Raw genomic sequence first — 20,290 nt, 5'->3', positions numbered from 1 at the left:
AGCGGGTATAGGGGTCTCTGCAACGTCCCGGCCCCAGTGTGACAGCGGGTATAGGGGTCTCTGCAACGTCCCGGCCCCAGTGTGTGACAGCGGGTATAGGGGTCTCTGCAACGTCCCGGCCCCAGTGTGTGAGATCGGGTATAGGGGTCTCTGCAACATCCCGGCCCCAGTGTGACAGCGGGTATAGGGGTCTCTGCAACATCCCGGCCCCAGTGTATGAGATTGGGTATAGGGGTCTCTGCAACATCCCGGCCCCAGTGTGTGCGATCGGGTATAGGGGTCTCTGCAACATCCCGGCCCCAGTGTATGAGATTGGGTATAGGGGTCTCTGCAACATCCCGGCCCCAGTGTGTGCGATCGGGTATAGGGGTCTCTGCAACATCCCGGCCCCAGTGTGTGAGATCGGGTATAGGGGTCTCTGCAACATTCCGGCCCCAGTGTGTGAGATCGGGTATAGGGGTCTCTGCAACATCCCGGCCCCAGTGTGTGAGATCGGGTATAGGGGTCTCTGCAACATCCCGGCCCCAGTGTGTGAGATCGGGTATAGGGGTCTCTGCAACATCCCGGCCCCAGTGTGTGAGATCGGGTATAGGGGTCTCTGCAACATCCCGGCCCCAGTGTATGAGATCGGGTATAGGGGTCTCTGCAACATCCCGGCCCCAGTGTATGACAGCGGGTATAGGGGTCTCTGCAACATCCCGGCCCCAGTGTATGACAGCGGGTATAGGGGTCTCTGCAACATCCCGGCCCCAGTGTATGACAGCGGGTATAGGGGTCTCTGCAACATCCCGGCCCCAGTGTATGACAGCGGGTATAGGGGTCTCTGCAACATCCCGGCCCCAGTGTGTTAGAGCGGGTATAGGGGTCTCTGCAACATCCCGGCCCCAGTGTGTTAGAGCGGGTATAGGGGTCTCTGCAACATCCCGGCCCCAGTGTGTGAGATCGGGTATAGGGGTCTCTGCAACATCCCGGCCCCAGTGTGTGAGATCGGGTATAGGGGTCTCTGCAACATCCCGGCCCCAGTGTGTGACAGCGGGTATAGGGGTCTCTGCAACATCCCGGCCCCAGTGTGTGACAGCGGGTATAGGGGTCTCTGCAACATCCCGGCCCCAGTGTGTGACAGCGGGTATAGGGGTCTCTGCAACATCCCGGCCCCAGTGTATGAGATCGGGTATAGGGGTCTCTGCAACATCCCGGCCCCAGTGTGTGAGATCGGGTATAGGGGTCTCTGCAACATCCCGGCCCCAGTGTATGACAGCGGGTATAGGGGTCTCTGCAACATCCCCGGCCCCAGTGTATGACAGCGGGTATAGGGGTCTCTGCAACATCCCGGCCCCAGTGTATGACAGCGGGTATAGGGGTCTCTGCAACATCCCGGCCCCAGTGTGTTAGAGCGGGTATAGGGGTCTCTGCAACATCCCGGCCCCAGTGTGTTAGAGCGGGTATAGGGGTCTCTGCAACATCCCGGCCCCAGTGTGTGAGATCGGGTATAGGGGTCTCTGCAACATCCCGGCCCCAGTGTGTGACAGCGGGTATAGGGGTCTCTGCAACATCCCGGCCCCAGTGTGTGACAGCGGGTATAGGGGTCTCTGCAACATCCCGGCCCCAGTGTGTGACAGCGGGTATAGGGGTCTCTGCAACATCCCGGCCCCAGTGTATGAGATCGGGTATAGGGGTCTCTGCAACATCCCGGCCCCAGTGTGTGAGATCGGGTATAGGGGTCTCTGCAACATCCCGGCCCCAGTGTATGAGATCGGGTATAGGGGTCTCTGCAACATCCCGGCCCCAGTGTATGAGATCGGGTATAGGGGTCTCTGCAACATCCCGGCCCCAGTGTATGAGATCGGGTATAGGGGTCTCTGCAACATCCCGGCCCCAGTGTATGACAGCGGGTATAGGGGTCTCTGCAACATCCCGGCCCCAGTGTATGAGATCGGGTATAGGGGTCTCTGCAACATCCCGGCCCCAGTGTGTTAGAGCGGGTATAGGGGTCTCTGCAACATCCCGGCCCCAGTGTATGAGATCGGGTATAGGGGTCTCTGCAACATCCCGGCCCCAGTGTGTTAGAGCGGGTATAGGGGTCTCTGCAACATCCCGGCCCCAGTGTGTTAGAGCGGGTGTCACTAAGGTTGATGTCTCCTGGTGGGGTAACCATGGTGTCACCGCCCCCCCTCCACCAAGTATGATCCTTCTTCCTCAGACCCCCCCCCCCCCCCACTAAATACAGATGACCCCCCCCCTTCCTATAGTACAGCCCCCCTCCTCCTTCAGTGCAGACCCCCTGGCAGCCCATATCCTCAGTATAGCCTGTCCTCAGTAGAGGCCCCCTCTTGGCACAGACCGCCCTTCTTTGGTCTCTCTCCCGCCCTGCAGAGTCTCAGCTCCTCACTCCCTGAACTCCGGACATTGTTCTCCACTCAACCTACCCTGGGGAAGTAAACTTGAAGGGCCCGGGCCATCTGGGAGCCCTGCGCTGCATCCCATGACAGTACACCGACACAAAGCATCATGGGAATAGTAGTCCGTCCCTTGCCACAGTACCCATTCTTGTCTGCTGGAAAAGACTACAACTCCCAACTGACCTGAGTCTACTTTTGCCCAGTGACAGTGTGACAGGGGCCACACGGGCTCCCTGGAGTAGGGACGAGGGTCTCAATTGCAACCCCTGCGACCACTATAGCTACGGCAGTGCTATTGCCCTCTGGTATGTGTCGCAGTCTGCACCCCTTGCACCCCCATAGCGACACCGCTGGTCACTGGAACACTTCCAGGTATGTATTACCTCTCACAGAGATCACACAATGTTACAATGTACAGTCTGATCACCTGGGGGAGGGGGGACTGAAGTAAGCCCCCCCCCAATCCAGCCATTAGTAGACAAGACATTGACTTGTTGCTGGAAGGATGAAGGACGGAATAACAGACTGGATATTAGCCAATGGCAATCAAGCGCGCAGATTGAACTTCCCCCCTTCAGTCATTAGCGGTCGCTCGGTGAGCGGTGAACGCCATTTGCCGTGTAAAGAGAGGATATTATTCACAGCGAGGTGAACGCGGACCGTGCAGATCATTGGCCGAGATTACCGGAGGAGGGAAGAGAGTTCTGTGATTGGTTCTAATTTATATAAAATGTATTGATTGCTCAGTGATGGTGCTGCCACCTCCTGGGCTTGTGGTGCTCTGACGCCATCATGTGGAGGTTTGGCTGTAATGCAGGCACAGTGAACCAATCACAAGACAAAAAAAAGGCATCTTTCAGATGTAGGGATCTATATTACCGGGAAGGATCGTCTGTGTATATATATTCTGGGCTCCCAAACATGGACAGCAGGGTCCGCCCAGTGAATGCCATCATCTCCACCCATCTGTCCTTTCAGCCCCAAATCCAATCACTGTTCAAATCTTGGAGACTTCATCTCTGCCACCTCTCCGGCCTCCGCCGCCTCTCCGGCCTCCGCCGCCTCTCCGGCCTCCGCCGCCTCTCCGGCCTCCGCCGCCTCTCCGAGATATGCCACCTCTCCGACCTGCGCCACCTCTCCGACCTCCGCCTCTCCGGCCTCCGCCTCTCCGGCCTGCGCCACCTCTCCGGCCTGCGCCACCTCTCCGACCTACGCCACCTCTCCGACCTACGCCACCTCTCCGACCTACGCCACCTCTCCGACCTACGCCACCTCTCCGACCTACGCCACCTCTCCGACCTACGCCACCTCTCTGACCTCCTCCTCTCTGACCTCCTCCTCCACCTCTCCGACCTCCACCTCTCCGACCTCCACCTCTCCGCCCTCCGCCACCTCTCCGCCCTCCGCCACCTCTCCGGCCTCCGCCACCTCTCCAAGATACGCCACCTCTCCGGCCTCCGCCACCTCCCCGACGACCTCCACACCTACTACGTTTTTGCGGTGGTAGCAAAGCATGGCGATGGCAGCATGTGATCGCTGTCGTTTCAGCTTATGTCGGGATCGGATCCAAACACAAATATTTACTATGTGACAGTTTACCAATTCTTAGATGTGGCGGCTGAATTATTTTTCATTTGTAGGCTTGCTTTTATTTTCACCCGGTGATCCTGCCAGTAAGTCTGTTGTTTTTTTTTTTTTTAAAAGAACAAGCTCTCCTGCAGATGTAGCCGTTACAGGGATGAGGCAAACCATTTACCGCTGACAGGGGTGCTTATAATCTGCTTTTAGTTTTGTAAAACCTCTGTCCCAAAAGGAAACAAACTGTCACGGATTATAAAGTGTGAGCTGTGTTCGCTTTCAGTTAGATGCGCTAGCAGATTTAGATACACTATCACTCCCGTTCCCCGAGATGGACAATGCGGCTGTCCAAAGGTGCCCCCCTGTGCTCTTCCAACTACTAGTCTAAAGGAAGCCTTATAGGCTCCGTGTTCATTGAAGTTGGTTTCTCTTACTTTTAAGATTGTTCCTGGTGGGGGGTGGGGGGGGGTCTGAGGGGAAATGTTTGTAACAAAACAATTCATCTGTAGATGGCTTTAGATACATTGTATATAATCGGTAATAACTAACCAATTGCACATCTTTGTGATGTTTGCGCTTTGTGAATGAAGTCCGGCGTCGCCCGACTGCCTGCGCTGTGTCCGGCTTCGCCCGACTGCCTGCGCTGTGTCCGGCTTCGCCCGACTGCCTGCGCCGTGTCCGGCTTCGCCCGACTGCCTGCGCCGTGTCCGGCGTCGCCCGACTGCCTGCGCCGTGTCCGGCGTCGCCCGACTGCCTGCGCCGTGTCCGGCGTCGCCCGACTGCCTGCGCCGTGTCCGGCTTCGCCCGACTGCCTGCGCCGTGTCCGGCTTCGCCCGACTGCCTGCGCCGTGTCCGGCGTCGCCCGACTGCCTGCGCCGTGTCCGGCGTCGCCCGACTGCCTGCGCCGTGTCCGGCGTCGCCCGACTGCCTGCGCCGTGTCCGGCTTCGCCCGACTGCCTGCGCCGTGTCCGGCGTCGCCCGACTGCCTGCGCCGTGTCCGGCGTCGCCCGACTGCGTGCGCCGTGTCCGGCGTCGCCCGACTGCGTGCGCCGTGTCCGGCGTCGCCCGACTGCGTGCGCCGTGTCCGGCGTCGCCCGACTGCGTGCGCCGTGTCCGGCGTCGCCCGACTGCGTGCGCCGTGTCCGGCGTCGCCCGACTGCGTGCGCCGTGTCCGGCGTCGCCCGACTGCGTGCGCCGTGTCCGGCGTCGCCCGACTGCCTGCGCCGTGTCCGGCTTCGCCCGACTGCCTGCGCCGTGTCCGGCTTCGCCCGACTGCCTGCGCCGTGTCCGGCGCCCCCACGACAGGGTAAGTTCGGCCATCCTCTATACATTGTATTGAACCCTCTCTCCATCTTGCAGAGTACAAGTCCGGCTATCTCCGGAACCGCTCGGTGCGCTCAGTGACAGTCGAAGTGGGCGGGAAGATCTTCAATATGGCGTTAGAGCATGAGTACCAACCTGTGACCAGAAACGTCACCAAGCGTCACATGTCCAGCCCTGAGGACGACGAGGATTTCAGCGGGACGGGGGGTCTTACCAACGAGTTGGTCGTGCCCAGCGCTCTGAAAGTGACTCACCGGTGAGATATTGGGAGGTGATGGATGTTCTATACTGCGAGACCCCATCCATTACCCCGTAGTGCAGTTACCATAACAACCCCTGTCGGAAAATACTGCTTTGTGGCCACTAGATGGAGCCAGTGATTATAGCCAGGAATTACTTCACCTGATCACCAGTGCTCCATCTACTGGCCGTAATGCAGTATGTTCCTGATTCACTCTATTCTGAATAAATGGATAACATTCAACCTGGAGAGAAAATAGCTGAATAACATTCGATTGAAAACACCTAAACACAGTAAATATGGAGAACAAGTTTTTCCTCTAGGACTGGTCATTCTTTTTTGACTCTAGGAACTGCAACTTGTTCAAAAAGTTACAATTGTGTGAGCGATATCCGTGTCCATCTTACCACACACGTTACAATCTCCTTTAATCTGCCTTACAAGTATGTAGTGCAGGAGTCTGCCTGATTGGATGCAACATGATTGGATAGGTTAGGTAGGTCCTTATATTACACGGTCTCAATAGATCCAAGGTTGATAGTACAATCAGATTGTATTGTCTATGGTGAGTCTAAGATCTGATCTGTCAGACCAGCAGTAGGGAGTTGTGACTGTAAATCATCTGGTCTCTCTGATCTCTCCCCCTCTCAGGTGTCACATCCTGGCGAACAACACGGTGCAGTGTGATCTGGATCTGTACAAGTCTCTGCAGGCCTGGAAGGATCACAAAGTTCACATCGACCACGAGGTGAGTGAGCGGTCGCATGACCAGTCACAGGGAATCCTGACCCGGCTCACCAGCTGAAATCTGTCACCACATAAAGTATAGGTGACCTCCCCCTCCCCCCCCCCCCACCCCCCCAAAACATTCAGTTTCAAATAGATCTAAAATCGAAAACATTTTGTGTATTTACAAAAAAAAACAAACCTTTTTATTTGACATTTTTCTATAAGTGATCACATGACCTCTGTTCTCAGCTGTATAGGGGCTTAGAAAGCTGGGGGTGGAGAATGCAGGAGGGCGTGTCAGCAGGAGAAATCGGGACACTGATCTTTCCAGTGATTGGCTGTGTGGGGGGAGGGGAGTTGGTGTCAGCGCAAATCTTGACCATTAGAGGACAGGCAGGCTGTTATCCCAGCACAGCCAGAAGACCGACCACGCTGGGATGGATGTGCTCTCATGTCCAGTGTGGTCAGTTATTAATAGGAAGGCAGAGGGACTGGCAGGAACACCAGGGAATGCACACCAAGGAAGCATTACAAAGAGGAGAGGAGTGTTCTTCATACGAGGTACATGGTACAGCAGGCACAGATCAGGGGTGGGAAATGTCGGGGTAACACTCTAATGACCGCACTGTGACTCGGTCTCCGCTGTCTTCCTTTCTTAGATCGAGACGTTGCAGAATAAAATAAAAAACCTGCGAGAGGTCAGAGGTCACCTGAAGAAGAAAAGGCCGGAGGACTGCGACTGCAGTAAAATCAGGTCGGTCTGTCCCAGCCAGGTTGTTGGCACTCGTGTGGATGTAACATGGCAGTGTTTTCTTTATAGAGGATTTGCACCCCCCCCCTTGTCTTCAGGTGCCCATAGGCACAGGTCTGGTGTGTCTGATGGCAAAGGTGCTTCTCCTTCTCTAGCTGAGCTCAGTAGTGGTTGCTCCAGTCCATTCAAACTGTGTGCATGCTCAGTGCACTCTCTAATGTAGCTTAGCTTAGTAGTGGTCGTTCCTTTCCATTCAAACTATGTGCATGCTCAGTGCTCCCTCTCATGTAGCTGAGCTCAGTAGTGGTTGCTCCAGTCCATTCAAACTGTGTGCATGCTCAGTGCTCCCTCTCATGTAGCTGAGCTCAGTAGTGGTTGCTCCAGTCCATTCAAACTGTGTGCATGTTCAGTGCACTCTCTCATGTAGCTGAGCTCAGTAGTCGTTGCTGCAGGCCATTCTGTGTGCATGTTCAGTGCACTCTCTAATGTAGCTGAGCTTAGTAGTGGTCGTTCCTTTCCATTCAAACTGTGTGCATGCTCAGTGCTCCCTCTCATGTAGCTGAGCTCAGTAGTAGTTGCTCCAGGCCATTCAAACTGTGTGCATGCTCAATGCACCCTCTCGTGTAGCTGAACTCAGTAGTAGTTGCTCCGGTCCATTCAAACACTGTGTGCATGCTCCGTGCACCCTCTCATGTAGCCGAGCTCAGTAGTGGTCCCCTCCCGTCCATTCCATCTGTGTGCATGCTCAGTGCACTCTCTCATGTAGCTGAGCTCAGTAGTGGCCCCCTCCCATCCATTCAAACTGTGTGCATGCTCAGTGCACCCTCTCATGTAGCTGAGCTCAGTAGTGGTCCCCTCCCATCCATTCAAACTGTGTGCATGCTCAGTGCACCCTCTCATGTAGCTAAGCTCAGTAGTGGTCCCCTCCCATCCATTCAAGCTGTGTGCATGCTCAGTGCACTCTCTCATGTAGCTGAGCTCAGCTACTGCACTTGAACAAAGAGTGCATGCATGGCTTGGAGCGACTGCTGGGGGACACACAATTGTAGCGTCCAGCCCATCCTGCAAATGGCGGGACGGAAGCGGATTGCGGGGGCCAGCGGCTTTTGCAGAGTGGCGCCCCCACAGCTGTATGTGTAAAGGAGAGGATGTGCAGAGCATGAAACAGGAGGAGCTCTGGTATGTACTATTCGGATGATTATGGAATTGCTTTGGATTATTTTTGTAAAAATTTGAATGTCAGTTTACACTTTTGGAGTTGGGATTTTTATTTGAATTCCCCCTAAAAAAAAAAAAGCACATCGGGGACAGCCCTGTCCACAGGGTGACAACACTGCTGTGCAATTTCACTGCAAAATGAGCAGTGTTGTCACCCTGTTACAGGAAATGGGATGACAACAGATCTGGTGGCAGAATAAACCATTCATAAAACTGTTGGGGTGGATCTCTGAAAACTGTGATAGACCTCAGCATGTCTGCCATTTGTTATTTTGCCCATAGCTCCACCTTAAGCGCTTTTTATCTCCTCCACCCTGAATGGTACAAACTCCTGGTGGCTCCTTGACCCCCCAATTAGCTGGCACTAGCAGTAAGCCTCAGTCGGGGTTTTCAGGGTTCTGTGTCACCCATAAAACGACCCGCTTGTCTTTCCTGCAGTTACATCAAACATAAGAATGGGAAGCTGAAGAGTACGGATCCCATGATGCATCCCTTCAAGTGAGTAACCTCATTGAGCGGGTGGGGGTGGAGAAGTATCGGTGGGGGGGGGGGGGGCTTTGTTAGGTATATAGGAAGCTGGTAAACTGTTGCTCTGCAGATTGTAGTTTGGGAAGGTGTGCTGATGGGGTCGCCGTACTACTATCCCCCCCCCCATCACAATGGTCTCCAGTACTGGCACCTCCTGGATGTGACAGAGACCCTGTGAGTGAGTAACATTTCTCTCATATGGGTCGCCCTCCTTCTCTGCTCACAGGCCAGCAAACTGCAAGCTTCCTGACAGCCTGACAACCAGTTTATGTTAACCCGACAATTGCCTGATATTAGTCCCTTCTGACTGCTGGGCATCCATCCCATCCCCCCGGACCGCTGTACCTCCCCGTCCTCTCTGACCGCTGGCCGTCTGTACCTCCCCGTCCTCTCTGACCGCTGGCCGTCTGTACCTCCCCGTCCTCTCTGACCGCTGGCCGTCTGTACCTCCCCGTCCTCTCTGACCGCTGGCCGTCTGTACCTCCCCGTCCTCTCTGACCGCTGGCCGTCTGTACCTCCCCGTCCTCTCTGACCGCTGGCCGTCTGTACCTCCCCGTCCTCTCTGACCGCTGGCCGTCTGTACCTCCCCGTCCTCTCTGACCGCTGGCCGTCTGTACCTCCCTGTCCTCTCTGACCGCTGGCCGTCTGTACCTCCCCGTCCTCTCTGACCGCTGGCCGTCTGTACCTCCCCGTCCTCTCTGATCGCTGGCCGTCTGTACCTCCCCGTCCTCTCTGATCGCTGGCCGCCTGTACCTCCCCGTCCTCTCTGATCGCTGGCCGCCTGTACCTCCCCGTCCTCTCTGATCGCTGGCCGCCTGTACCTCCCCGTCCTCTCTGATCGCTGGCCGCCTGTACCTCCCCGTCCTCTCTGACCGCTGGCCGTCTGTACCTCCCCGTCCTCTCTGACCGCTGGCCGTCTGTACCTCCCCGTCCTCTCTGATCGCTGGCCGTCTGTACCTCCCCGTCCTCTCTGATCGCTGGCCGTCTGTACCTCCCCGTCCTCTCTGATCGCTGGCCGTCTGTACCTCCCCGTCCTCTCTGATCGCTGGCCGTCTGTACCTCCCCGTCCTCTCTGACCGCTGGCCGTCTGTACCTCCCCGTCCTCTCTGACCGCTGGCCGTCTGTACCTCCCCGTCCTCTCTGACCGCTGGCCGTCTGTACCTCCCCGTCCTCTCTGACCGCTGGCCGTCTGTACCTCCCCGTCCTCTCTGACCGCTGGCCGTCTGTACCTCCCCGTCCTCTCTGACCGCTGGCCGTCTGTACCTCCCCGTCCTCTCTGACCGCTGGCCGTCTGTACCTCCCCGTCCTCTCTGATCGCTGGCCGTCTGTACTTCCCCGTCCTCTCTGACCGCTGGCCGTCTGTACCTCCCCGTCCTCTCTGACCGCTGGCCGTCTGTACCTCCCCGTCCTCTCTGACCGCTGGCCGTCTGTACCTCCCCGTCCTCTCTGATCGCTGGCTGTCTGTACCTCCCCGTCCTCTCTGATCGCTGGCCGTCTGTACCTCCCTGTCCTCTCTGATCGCTGGCCGCCTGTACCTCCCCGTCCTCTCTGATCGCTGGCCGCCTGTACCTCCCCGACCTCATTGACTGCTGGGTGTCTGTACTGTTCTGTCCCTTCAGATCATTGGGTATCTGTACTGCCGCCTGACTGTTAGAGCGTCCGCACCGCCCTGTCCCGTCCGACTGTTAGGCGTACATAGTGACCCATTCCCATGTAGGCGGAGCTGCCATACTGCCCCATCCTGTCTGACCGTTGCCTTTGTATGCAGGAAATCACTGAAATCTCAGGACAAGATGTGGCTCCTGCGGGAACAGAGGCGCAAGAAGAAGCTGCGCAAACTTCTGAAGAGGCTGAAGAACAATGACACTTGCAGTATGCCAGGACTGACCTGCTTCACCCACGACAACCAGCACTGGCAGACCGCCCCCTTCTGGACACGTAAGGTCTTATTAGTGTATCTGAGTATTGATGAAACCCTTTAAAATTCCCTGGTGGGGGGGGGCAATATTTATTAAATTGTTTGTAAAACTAAGGGCAAATGTCATATACTGCAGCTTATCAGTCATTAGATGTGGTGGTTGCGTTTGTTTTCTTTTTCCAGGCAGACAGCTTTCCAGTTGTCTTCTGCAGGTTGTGAAGAGTAGTGGTGGTGGTGGGGGGGGGGCGGTGTTTGGATTCCATATCAGGAGAGAAGCCTAGGCTGACAGCGCTGCTCCTCCATAGATAGAGTGCAGTTTGTGAATGTTGTCACTCTAGTCAGGAAGTGTGTTGCTGGTGAAAATATTGGGGGAAAAAAAGAAACCAAATGCAGCAACCACATTGGATCAGTTGCTGTATATTACAGCTTGGGTTTAGATACACTTTAATACCAGAAAGCCATTCATCATCGGGGAGCCGAGATTTGGGGGATTAGTTGTCGGAGGTTTCCATAATCTGTGAATAGAAGAGGACGGCGTCCACTAACAGGGTGTATTCAGTGCTGTCGCTGTTCTTTCTTGCTGTGCAGTCGGGCCGTTCTGTGCTTGTACCAGTGCCAACAACAACACCTACTGGTGCCTGAGGACCATCAATGAGACGCACAACTTCCTGTTCTGTGAATTCGCCACCGGCTTCCTGGAGTATTTTGATCTCAACATAGATCCGTATCAGGTAAGGGTGTTAGAGGAGGGGCTTCGACAACCATGAATTGGGATAAAGATAATAAAGAGGTTTTACAGCACTGGCCTCCTGTGGCCCTTTGCTTGGCCTTATCTGGCCCTTGGACTTTCTGATGAAAGCGGTATGAGACCCAACACCCTCAATTTTTTTTTTTTTTTTTTTATCTTTTGGTTTTAAAGGTAAAGGAGAGATTTTGTTTTTTTTTTACCCAGATCTCTCCTTAAAGAGGACCTGTCATGCTTATTTCTATTACATGTTTACATTCCTTGTAATAGGAATAAAAGTGATAAAAAAATTGTGTAAAAATAAAATAAGGAAAAAAAGTGAATGCCTCCATCCTTCCATGCTCGTGCGCAGAAGTGGACGCATACACAAGTAGCTTACGCCTCTGTAACCGATGTTCGTAGCACACGTGAGGTATCGCTGCGAATGTTCTAGTGAGAGCAATCATTCTAGTGCTAGACCTCCTCCGTAACTCGGGTAACCTGTAAACATTTGTAAAGCGTCACCTATGGAGATCTTTAAGTAAAGCGGGGAACATATTTGGTATCTATTTGCTCGCTGCAACATTCTCTATCATGTTTTACCAAAGAATGGGGTGTTTGCATTTGAAGAACTGCTGCGCAAATACGTGACATTAAAAATTACAACAATCACCATTTCATTCCTTACGGTCTGTTAAAATAAATAAATATATATATAGTGTGTGTATATATATATATATATATATATAGATAGATATATTTATAAAAAGTGTGAATATATATAATGTGTGTGTATGTATATATGTGTGTATGTGTATATATATATATATATATATATATATATATATATATATATATATGAATGTTTGGGGGTTCTAATTACTTTTCTGACAAAATATACCAATGTAAACTTGTAAACAAAAAGTGCCAGAAAATGGCGGGTCTTCACGTGATTAATGGGGCTTCTTTCATCTCATTGAGATCCCTATTCCTCCCAATAAAACCAATGATGGGACTTTTTCTACCCCCACTGGCCTCACTCTAACACCCCCCAAACCCTGACAGACCGTAAACTGGAAATTTTGTTAAAGAAGTGAATCCTGTCTGTAATTTTGTGGGTCAGGTTCTTTAATAGCTCTCCGGATTTTTTTTCCCTTTCCATATATTGCATACAGTGTTTACCTGCTGCAGGAATCTGACAATTAGGTGTTTTGGTTGTAGTATTACTTTTTCAGTCGCTTATGGATGCCATGTGTTGATGCAAGATAACCACTAGATGGCAGCAGCTTAGTATCTGAAGAGAGGAGTAGGTGTTCTGCTGCCACCTCATGGACATATTGTGTACTGCACCTGTATGCTTTGAAGCCTATTTCTGCATGTGTTTTCTGTGGTTTCTGTGTAATTATTAGTTTGTGTGACGCTCGGTTGGTCTCAAAGGACCACTACACAAGTCTGGTTGTCAACTTGAATAGAGGCCATCCAAATTGCTCCTTTCCATCCTAACCCAAAGCAGTTGATAAGCCCCCGCCATCCCCTGTGAATGTTTTCTGTAATTGCTCTGTTGTCCCCTTTATATTCCATGTAAAGATGTGAGATTTCTTCCTCATTGTTATCAGTATTCCAGCAGAAACGTAACATGGTAGATGCTAAGGCAGAACTCCAGCTCCGGCTCACCTAGTGAGGGTCTGCATCCAGTGTTTGCAAGGCTACAACTTTTTTTTTTTTTAGGAAGGGATGTTAAAACCATGACCTTATTTTGGGCTGCCTGTGCCTTGGTGGGGCGATTTATCCTTCATTTCCTGTCCTGGAAATGAGAGGAAATCTCCCCGAAGTGCACTGCATTCCCATGTTGTAGATCTGTCCCAGGAACAAGTGACATCATTGGAGGATTTGTCCTCGCCTCTTTTCCTCGGTGATGACTTTTTGGATTTGCTGTCTCGGTGACAGAGGGTGAATCTCCCCAGCTGGGATATGGGTGGCAGGTAAAGCCTGACAGAGGCTCCAACTCTCACTCGGGTTTAAAATATTTTTTTTAAAGTTTGCCTTTTATATCCGCTTTTAAAAGTTGTTTGTTGCCTTATCTGGTATCTTCGTACCGATCATCTGGATATCAAAATGTTGTTTGAGGAGGGTTAGATGTGACAATGTGCTTTCAGATTAAGGTTTGCCAATTGTCCGTTTCTTAGGGACCGCATGTGTGTGGGGGGGTGGGGGTGGGGGATGTCTCCGGCAGAAGACATCATTCAAAAATGGTGGTGGAGTGGTGTGTGTGTGTGTGGGGCGCCATTCCTGCTGTCGCACACTCGCAGACTGCTCCAGCTGTGCTATGCTAAAGCATACAAAGAAGCGTTCGTGGTTCACAATGGCATTGGCCGAGCACACTGTACATGTGTGGACATTCATGCGGCCACGCATGTTCGGACTGCTCTAGGTCATGCCACTTCAGAATTGGATTAGTGCTTAGCTTGTGAGATGGAGCCTGCGCTCTGCAATGCTATTCTATCTGGCTCCTCCCGGGGACAGCTCTCTGTTTCCTCTGAACAAGTGTGCTACTTAGGGGTAGTGAGATTGGTCAGACTCTCATAAATATGCAGATCAGCTCCTCCTCACCTCTGCCTACTGACTTCTACAAGATTCCCCAAGCTTCTAGAGCAGGGAAAGGTACCAGAGAACTGACCTGCAGAGCCCTCCAGCCTTGAAGTAACCCGCTGTATAAACCCAGGCTTCTAGGATACCTTGAATTATTCTCAACTTTCACCTACAGGTCAGCCTATAATAACGCTTGCCTGTAGGTAAAATTAATATCTCCTAAATGTGCAACTATATTCCAGAGAGCAGACGCTGGAGACATCGCCGGTTCATGCGTTCTGAAGAAAAGGCATGCTCGTGCTGTTCCTTCAGATCTGTGTGTTTCAGCCAAGAGTTCTGACCCCTGGACGCTGCGTGTTGGCACAGTCCTGAACCCCCCTCCCCCCCGGACGCTGCGCGTTGGCACAGTCCTGAACCCCCCTCCCCCCCGGACGCTGCGCGTTGGCACAGTCCTGCCCCCCCGAATGCTGCGCGTTGGCACAGTCCTGCCCCCCCGAACGCTGCGCGTTGGCAGTCCTGCCCCCCCGGACCTGCACGTTGGCACAGTCCTGCCCCCGCCGGATGCTGCGCGTTGGCACAGTCCTGACCCCCCCCGGACGCTGCGCGTTGGCACAGTCCTGACCCCCGGACGCTGCGCTCTGCGTGACCCATAGCAACATAGGTCTAGGTTTAATTTATGACCACACGCCCAGTTCCCTGCAGAAGTATCCCCGCCGATGCACTGAAAGTGGGAGCAGGCGTCCTAACACTATCATGGGGTGTAGGATTGTGAGATGTGAATGCTGCTCAAATTGGCCAACATGGATTGAATGAAGAGTGTCCGTGTAGGCCTCAACCTTTTCTTTGGCCACGCCCTTTCACCTCTGTAACAAAACGCCCAATGGGTGGGGCGAAACATGTAAGAGGCGCGGGGCTGAGGCCGACACAGATGCTCTTCATTCAGTCCATGTGGGTCAGTTAGGAAGGAACTTGTGTTGCTCTTTCCTGCGGTGGGAGGGGTGAAGGGATTTCTGCAGCCAATGTTTGTACTGATCTGGATTTGGTGTTCTCTTCTCTCCCCAGTTGATAAACGCGGTGAACACTCTGGGAAGAGACGTCCTCAATCAGTTACATGTCCAGCTAATGGAGCTGCGAAGCTGTAAGGGTTCCCGGCTGTGTAACCCACGGACGCGCAGTCTGGACCTTGGTATGATATGTACTTTGTGGACCTTTTCCTGTGGCGTGCAGTGCACGTGTTTGCTCTATAAATGTGTATTGCCTTGCTGCTGCTTATATGATCGGGTCCCGTGTTGTTGTAGTCCGCTCCAGGAACAGATCCCAGCTGTCCCTTGTACTGGTTATCACAGGTGAATCCCATCATACCATACCTGGGGGGATCCCTCTAGAACACGGGTGTCAAACTGGCGGCCCTCCATCTGTTGCCAAACTACAAGTCCCATGAGGCATTGCAATTTTGAAAGTTACAAGCATGATCTCCAAAGGTAGAGGCATGATGGGACTTGTAGTTTCGCAACAGCTGGAGGGCCACCAGTTTGACACCCCTGCTCTAGAAGCTGGAACTAACCACCATAAACAAAGCTACTCCACTGATCTCCACTAGCTTCCATGTCCTGGACTGAGCGCCTGCTCTGCTGCATTGTGAACAGGTGGGGCACTGATGTCACGCTCTCCACCTCGTCCAATCAGAGAACACTTTGCATTCATTGAGAAATTGCAGGCTTTGATTGTGAATGGCACCTGTGCCCAGAGGCTGACCTCCTGTGTTCACATTGCAGCGCAGGCCCCAGAAGCTAGTGGAGATCAGCAGAGGAGCCGGGTCCATTCTGTGATTTCACAGTTACATTGGTCCAAGCTTTGCTGTTGTAACTCCCTGGAAATAATATTTTAAGCAAATACAGAATTTCTCACGTTGGATAATCTTACCATTGTACATCATTGCTAGCAAAAACATAAGTGACATTGCAGCCCGAATGAGCCACCTTCTGATCTCTGTGTGTGTCCACCTCTGTATTCTACTGACACGCTGTACATTGTAATTACAGGGCTGAAGGATGAAAGTTTTGAACAGTACAGGTAAGTGTTCCCCACAAAGTGTCATTTATGTGTTGCACCTCAGCGTGGCTCTGACCTCCCGACACGAAAAGCACCAAAGGATGTTGATGCTGGCTGGTTGTGGATTACTGCAGATTCCTAATAAAGGGAATCTCAGAAGGAAACATTTTGAGTTGCTTTTACTTTTACCAGATTCAAAATTATTTTCAAAGTTTCTGCTTTAATAAGCAGCCCTTTGCTTCTGGCGGCTGTCTGTACTCTCCATAGCCTACAGCCAGTGCAGCCCTGGCCACACCTATGAGTTTGTTGGACATCCCATTCCAAACCCATGGCTGATAATATAAGTTGTACCCCTTCCCAATTGGCCATCATTGTGGAGTTAAATATTGGCCATCATTGTAGAGTTACCCCCCCCCCCCCCCGGCCATCATTATGGAGTTATCCCCCCTTCCCAATTGGCCATCACTGTGGAGTTACCCCCCCTTCCCAATTGGCCATCATTATGGAGTTATCCCCCCTTCCCAATTGGCCATCACTGTGGAGTTACCCCCCCTTCCCAATTGGCCATCATTATGGAGTTATCCCCCCTTCCCAATTGGCCATCACTGTGGAGTTACCCCCCCTTCCCAATTGACCATCACTGTGGAGTTGTCCCCCTTCCCTTGGGTTATGATAAAGCACGAGGTTGTGTGAAACGCATTAACAGGTCCTGCAATCATGTGCTGGTGGTTTTGTGTGTCCTACGGATCAATAAACACTATATTCACCTATCCTCCGGTGTGCGGCTGACCCTTTTTCCTATTGCCCCTTCCCATTGGCCTCCATTGTGGCGTTGTCTCCCTTCCCAATTGGCCATTACTGTGGAGTTGTTCTTCCTTCCCAATAGGCCACCAGTATGAAGTCGCCTCCCTTCCCATTGGCCATCACTTCCCAGTTGCCCATCAGTGTAGACTTGTTCCCCTTCCCAATTAGCCATCATGATGTAGCTGTCTCTTTCAAGTCTTCAGGAAGGTTCTTCACAAGATTTTGGAATATTTATGGGAATTTGTGAGGTCAGATATTGGAGAAGACCTGGCTCACAATTGGATTTCCAATTTATCCCAAAGATGTTCATTAGGGTTGTCAGGGCTCTGTGCAGGACACTCAAGTTCCTCCACACCAAACCAGTCCAACCATTTCTTTTTTTAGCTTGCTTCTGTACACGGGCACAGTCATGGGGAAACAGAAAAGGGTCTTCACTAAACTGTTACAAGGTTGGAAGGGAGCAATTGTCTACAATGTCTTCGTATGATGGAGGATTAGCAGGATCCTTCCCTGGAGGCACCTCAACTCCATCATTAGAGGCAGATCCACATAGCTGTGGTCATATAGTCTGATGAGTTCAATTTGCTACTTTGATTCCAAGACTTCAGGCATTGCTCATGTAGGTTCCGTTATTCTCCATTTTCATTGTTGTAGTTGTGTCTTCCCGTGTGTGTCATATACTTTATATATGAATGTAGTGGTTAGTAGCTTCTATTGTATATAGAGGTGATGGGCTTTCAATGTTGGTGATGGGCTCCTCTTTTCTCTTACTTGGACCTTTAGACAACTTCAGCGGCGGAAGTGGCCAAAAACGAAGAGACCCTCCTCTAAGTCCTTGTGAGTTGTCCTCTCTTTTGTCTTGTGTCTCATTTAGTCTAGATGACTCCTTCTATACCAACGTTGTGTGTTTTGTCTCCACAGAGACCAGTTATGGGAAGGTTGGGAAGGATAAAGGCTTTGCACAGGAAGACGCCTCTAAACAACTTGAACCATTGTTCACATTTGAAGACAACCTTCAAGGGAAGCTGGTAAACGATTCTTCAGAATGATGGATTGTGGGTAGATAGTCTGCGCTGTGGGAAGACTTTAGAGACAGATAAAGCTACTTGTGACTAATGACCAGAGGTGCACCAATCCTCTCTAAAAACTCCACTTCTTTGCACCTGTAACTTTATTTTTGTTTGTTTTTTTGCCTCATACATTCCTGATGCTGGAGGGGAGGGAGGGGGGTACGTTTTACAGCACCACTTACTTGGAGGGAGCGGACCTCGGGAAACACTTTCTTCACCCACAAGGACTCTGGAAGCCATAGGGATGAAAAACAGAGGTTGCTGCTGGACGAGTGTATTACAAATACCACTGAAACAGATGCTGACATCCCTCCAGCACTTGGCCGTGAGATGGAGATCGTGGGATTACAATCAACATAAGGCACCGCTGATTATTGATGGATATTTCTTGTTACATAATAAAATTTCATAACTGATTGACTTTTATCGGGTGATCCTGCAGCTTCTTATTGTCTCAACAATGTCCTGCCCCCGCTGAGGGACCGAAACATGTCCAAATTCTCCACAATTCTGCTGACTGATAGCTGCTGTAATTGGAGGTTTGCTGTAAAGACTTAAATCCGTTAAGAATTCTTTGCCGTCCTCAGCCAGGGGGTACCGTGGCCCCCATGTCCTCTGTGTGTTACTGGCCCTCTCACTGCTGATATATGGGATTCTTTAGGTGCTGTTTGTGTTTGCCCCTCCTTTAGAGTAAATGGAAACTCAATCAATAGTCTTATCTCTGAGTTTAATGTCCCTTTAAATAGTTTGTTTTAGATGAACACATGCACTTGCTGGGCGTGCAGTAGCTACAGACAGTATACAGCTCCATGTTGTGGCAGTGGGACAGATTTTTTTTATTTTTTGGTCTCACACCCAGACCATAGTCATTCAGAAGAAGCTTTGTATTATATGAATACTAAACTTCTTTGATTGGTTGAGGCAGAGTTCGTGATGTCATCAGTTGACCCCAGCCAATCAAAGGAAGCTATGTGTTATTCATAGAGTCCAAAGCATCGTGAGACTGTCAGACCGCCCGTGCTATGTTCTGGAGGTGGAATAGAAAGTTCCCACCCCACTACCAGGACACAATGATGGATGGAGCTGAGGCTACATACCAGTAATATAGCTCACCTCTTCATGCAGTAAATAGTTTGTTTCGGGCAGCTTGTTAAGAGGACATGGAGTTGGTCTAAATAACTCCTGGTAACCTTGTCATGGTGGTCCCTGTTAAAGGGGAGGACAATGATCTGTCCCAATGTTCGAATGGAGACTACAAGTGGCTATTTAACACTCATTGCACAGATAAGGTCCACTGTTGTCATCATCGAGAAACCCGCCATGCAGCCATCGTTGGTGTGCACCTAGAAAGAGGGGGGGGGGGGGGGGAGAACCAACCAAACAACCCATAGCAATTGTCTGATCTGTAGCGTTGAGGCAAACTCCATGTCATTCTTGTAGAGTTCATGTCTACCTTTCTAAAAGATCATTTGTAGGAATTATTTGTAAATTGTACTTCTGTTGTGCCAAGCTGGACCACATATAATGGAGGGGTTGCTAGGGAAGATGGAAATGGGTGGTAATTACAGTAGTTACAGTGATAGCTGCCATCTTTAAGGTTGTGATGTCATTGCCTCTTCTCTGTACCTTGTCCAATCAGAGAAAGCCTTGTATTGAAAAAAATACAAAGTATTCTATAAATGGTAGTGGTACCAAGCTAGGTCCCGTTTGTGGTGTGTAGAGAAGCATCTGCTTGGGTGGAACATGTACAAGATCTGGAAGACGGTAATTATGACTTGTAGCCAACTACTACAGTTATGTCCAGCCTTGCTAGTGGCCCCTCAGGTATGAGTTTTGCATACTTTGTACCTACCTGGGCCAATGTAACTGTGCAGAACAAATCCTGGTGGTCATCTTTAAAGCTGAATGCCACATTTGATTTAAAGAATAGGTTCACCTTTTAAAAAAATAAACAAATGCACATTAAAAAAAATGCATTTTCTTTTCTTTTAGGAGCCTGGAAAGCATTGCACCAGCAATCAGCAGATCGCTGGTGCTATGCAGGACTCCTGTAAACTGTTGATGTTGACGATGTATGGGCAAGGGAGTATCGAACTACCAGAGCACCCAACAGTGCTGAAGCAGTTCATTGGGAACTAAAAGGCGACATCAGCAAAGGTTGTCGGTACTTGTAGTTGATTCATTCACAGAATCCCGTGAGCGACGCAGCCACATAGCCGCAATCTTTTCAAAAAGTGACAGCTGATATGGGGAACTTCTCCCAGTACTACTGTCACACAGAGGCAGTGGATTGCAGAGCAACTCCAGGTGCCAAAACATGTAACATGTTCCCAAAGGTGAACTTACCTGTTAGGGCTCGTTCACAC

The 20,290-nt window shown here is 51.4% G+C and overlaps 1 protein-coding gene across 1 annotated transcript; it reads left to right on the top strand.

Moving 5' to 3' along the window:
• Positions 1–5,317: 5,317 nt before the first annotated feature.
• Positions 5,318–18,350, top strand: SULF2 (sulfatase 2). The gene is made up of 10 exons (XM_089653129.1): positions 5,318–5,556; positions 6,193–6,289; positions 6,930–7,024; positions 8,678–8,737; positions 10,536–10,705; positions 11,274–11,416; positions 15,061–15,184; positions 16,041–16,071; positions 17,638–17,691; positions 17,776–18,350. The coding sequence occupies exons 1-10, from the start codon at positions 5,411–5,413 to the stop codon at positions 17,804–17,806; spliced, it is 951 nt and encodes a 316-aa protein (XP_089509255.1). The 5' UTR covers positions 5,318–5,410; the 3' UTR covers positions 17,807–18,350.
• Positions 18,351–20,290: the final 1,940 nt, after the last annotated feature.

This window comes from Staurois parvus, unplaced genomic scaffold, assembly GCF_062004578.1.
Source record: "Staurois parvus isolate SC_StPar_1 unplaced genomic scaffold, SC_StPar_1.0 ptg000699l, whole genome shotgun sequence".
In the NCBI taxonomy this organism is placed as follows: Eukaryota; Metazoa; Chordata; class Amphibia; order Anura; family Ranidae; genus Staurois; species Staurois parvus.
This window is presented reverse-complemented; position numbering and strand designations above follow the sequence as displayed.

Bases quoted from the DNA above. Each gene is read 5' to 3' on its own strand.
- SULF2 (XM_089653129.1), top strand. From the start codon at position 5,411: ATGGCGTTAGAGCATGAGTACCAACCTGTGACCAGAAACGTCACCAAG. The intron at 5,557-6,192 runs GTGAGATATTGG...TCCCCCTCTCAG, and splicing joins GCTCTGAAAGTGACTCACCG to GTGTCACATCCTGGCGAACA. The intron at 8,738-10,535 runs GTGAGTAACCTC...CTTTGTATGCAG, and splicing joins CCCATGATGCATCCCTTCAA to GAAATCACTGAAATCTCAGG.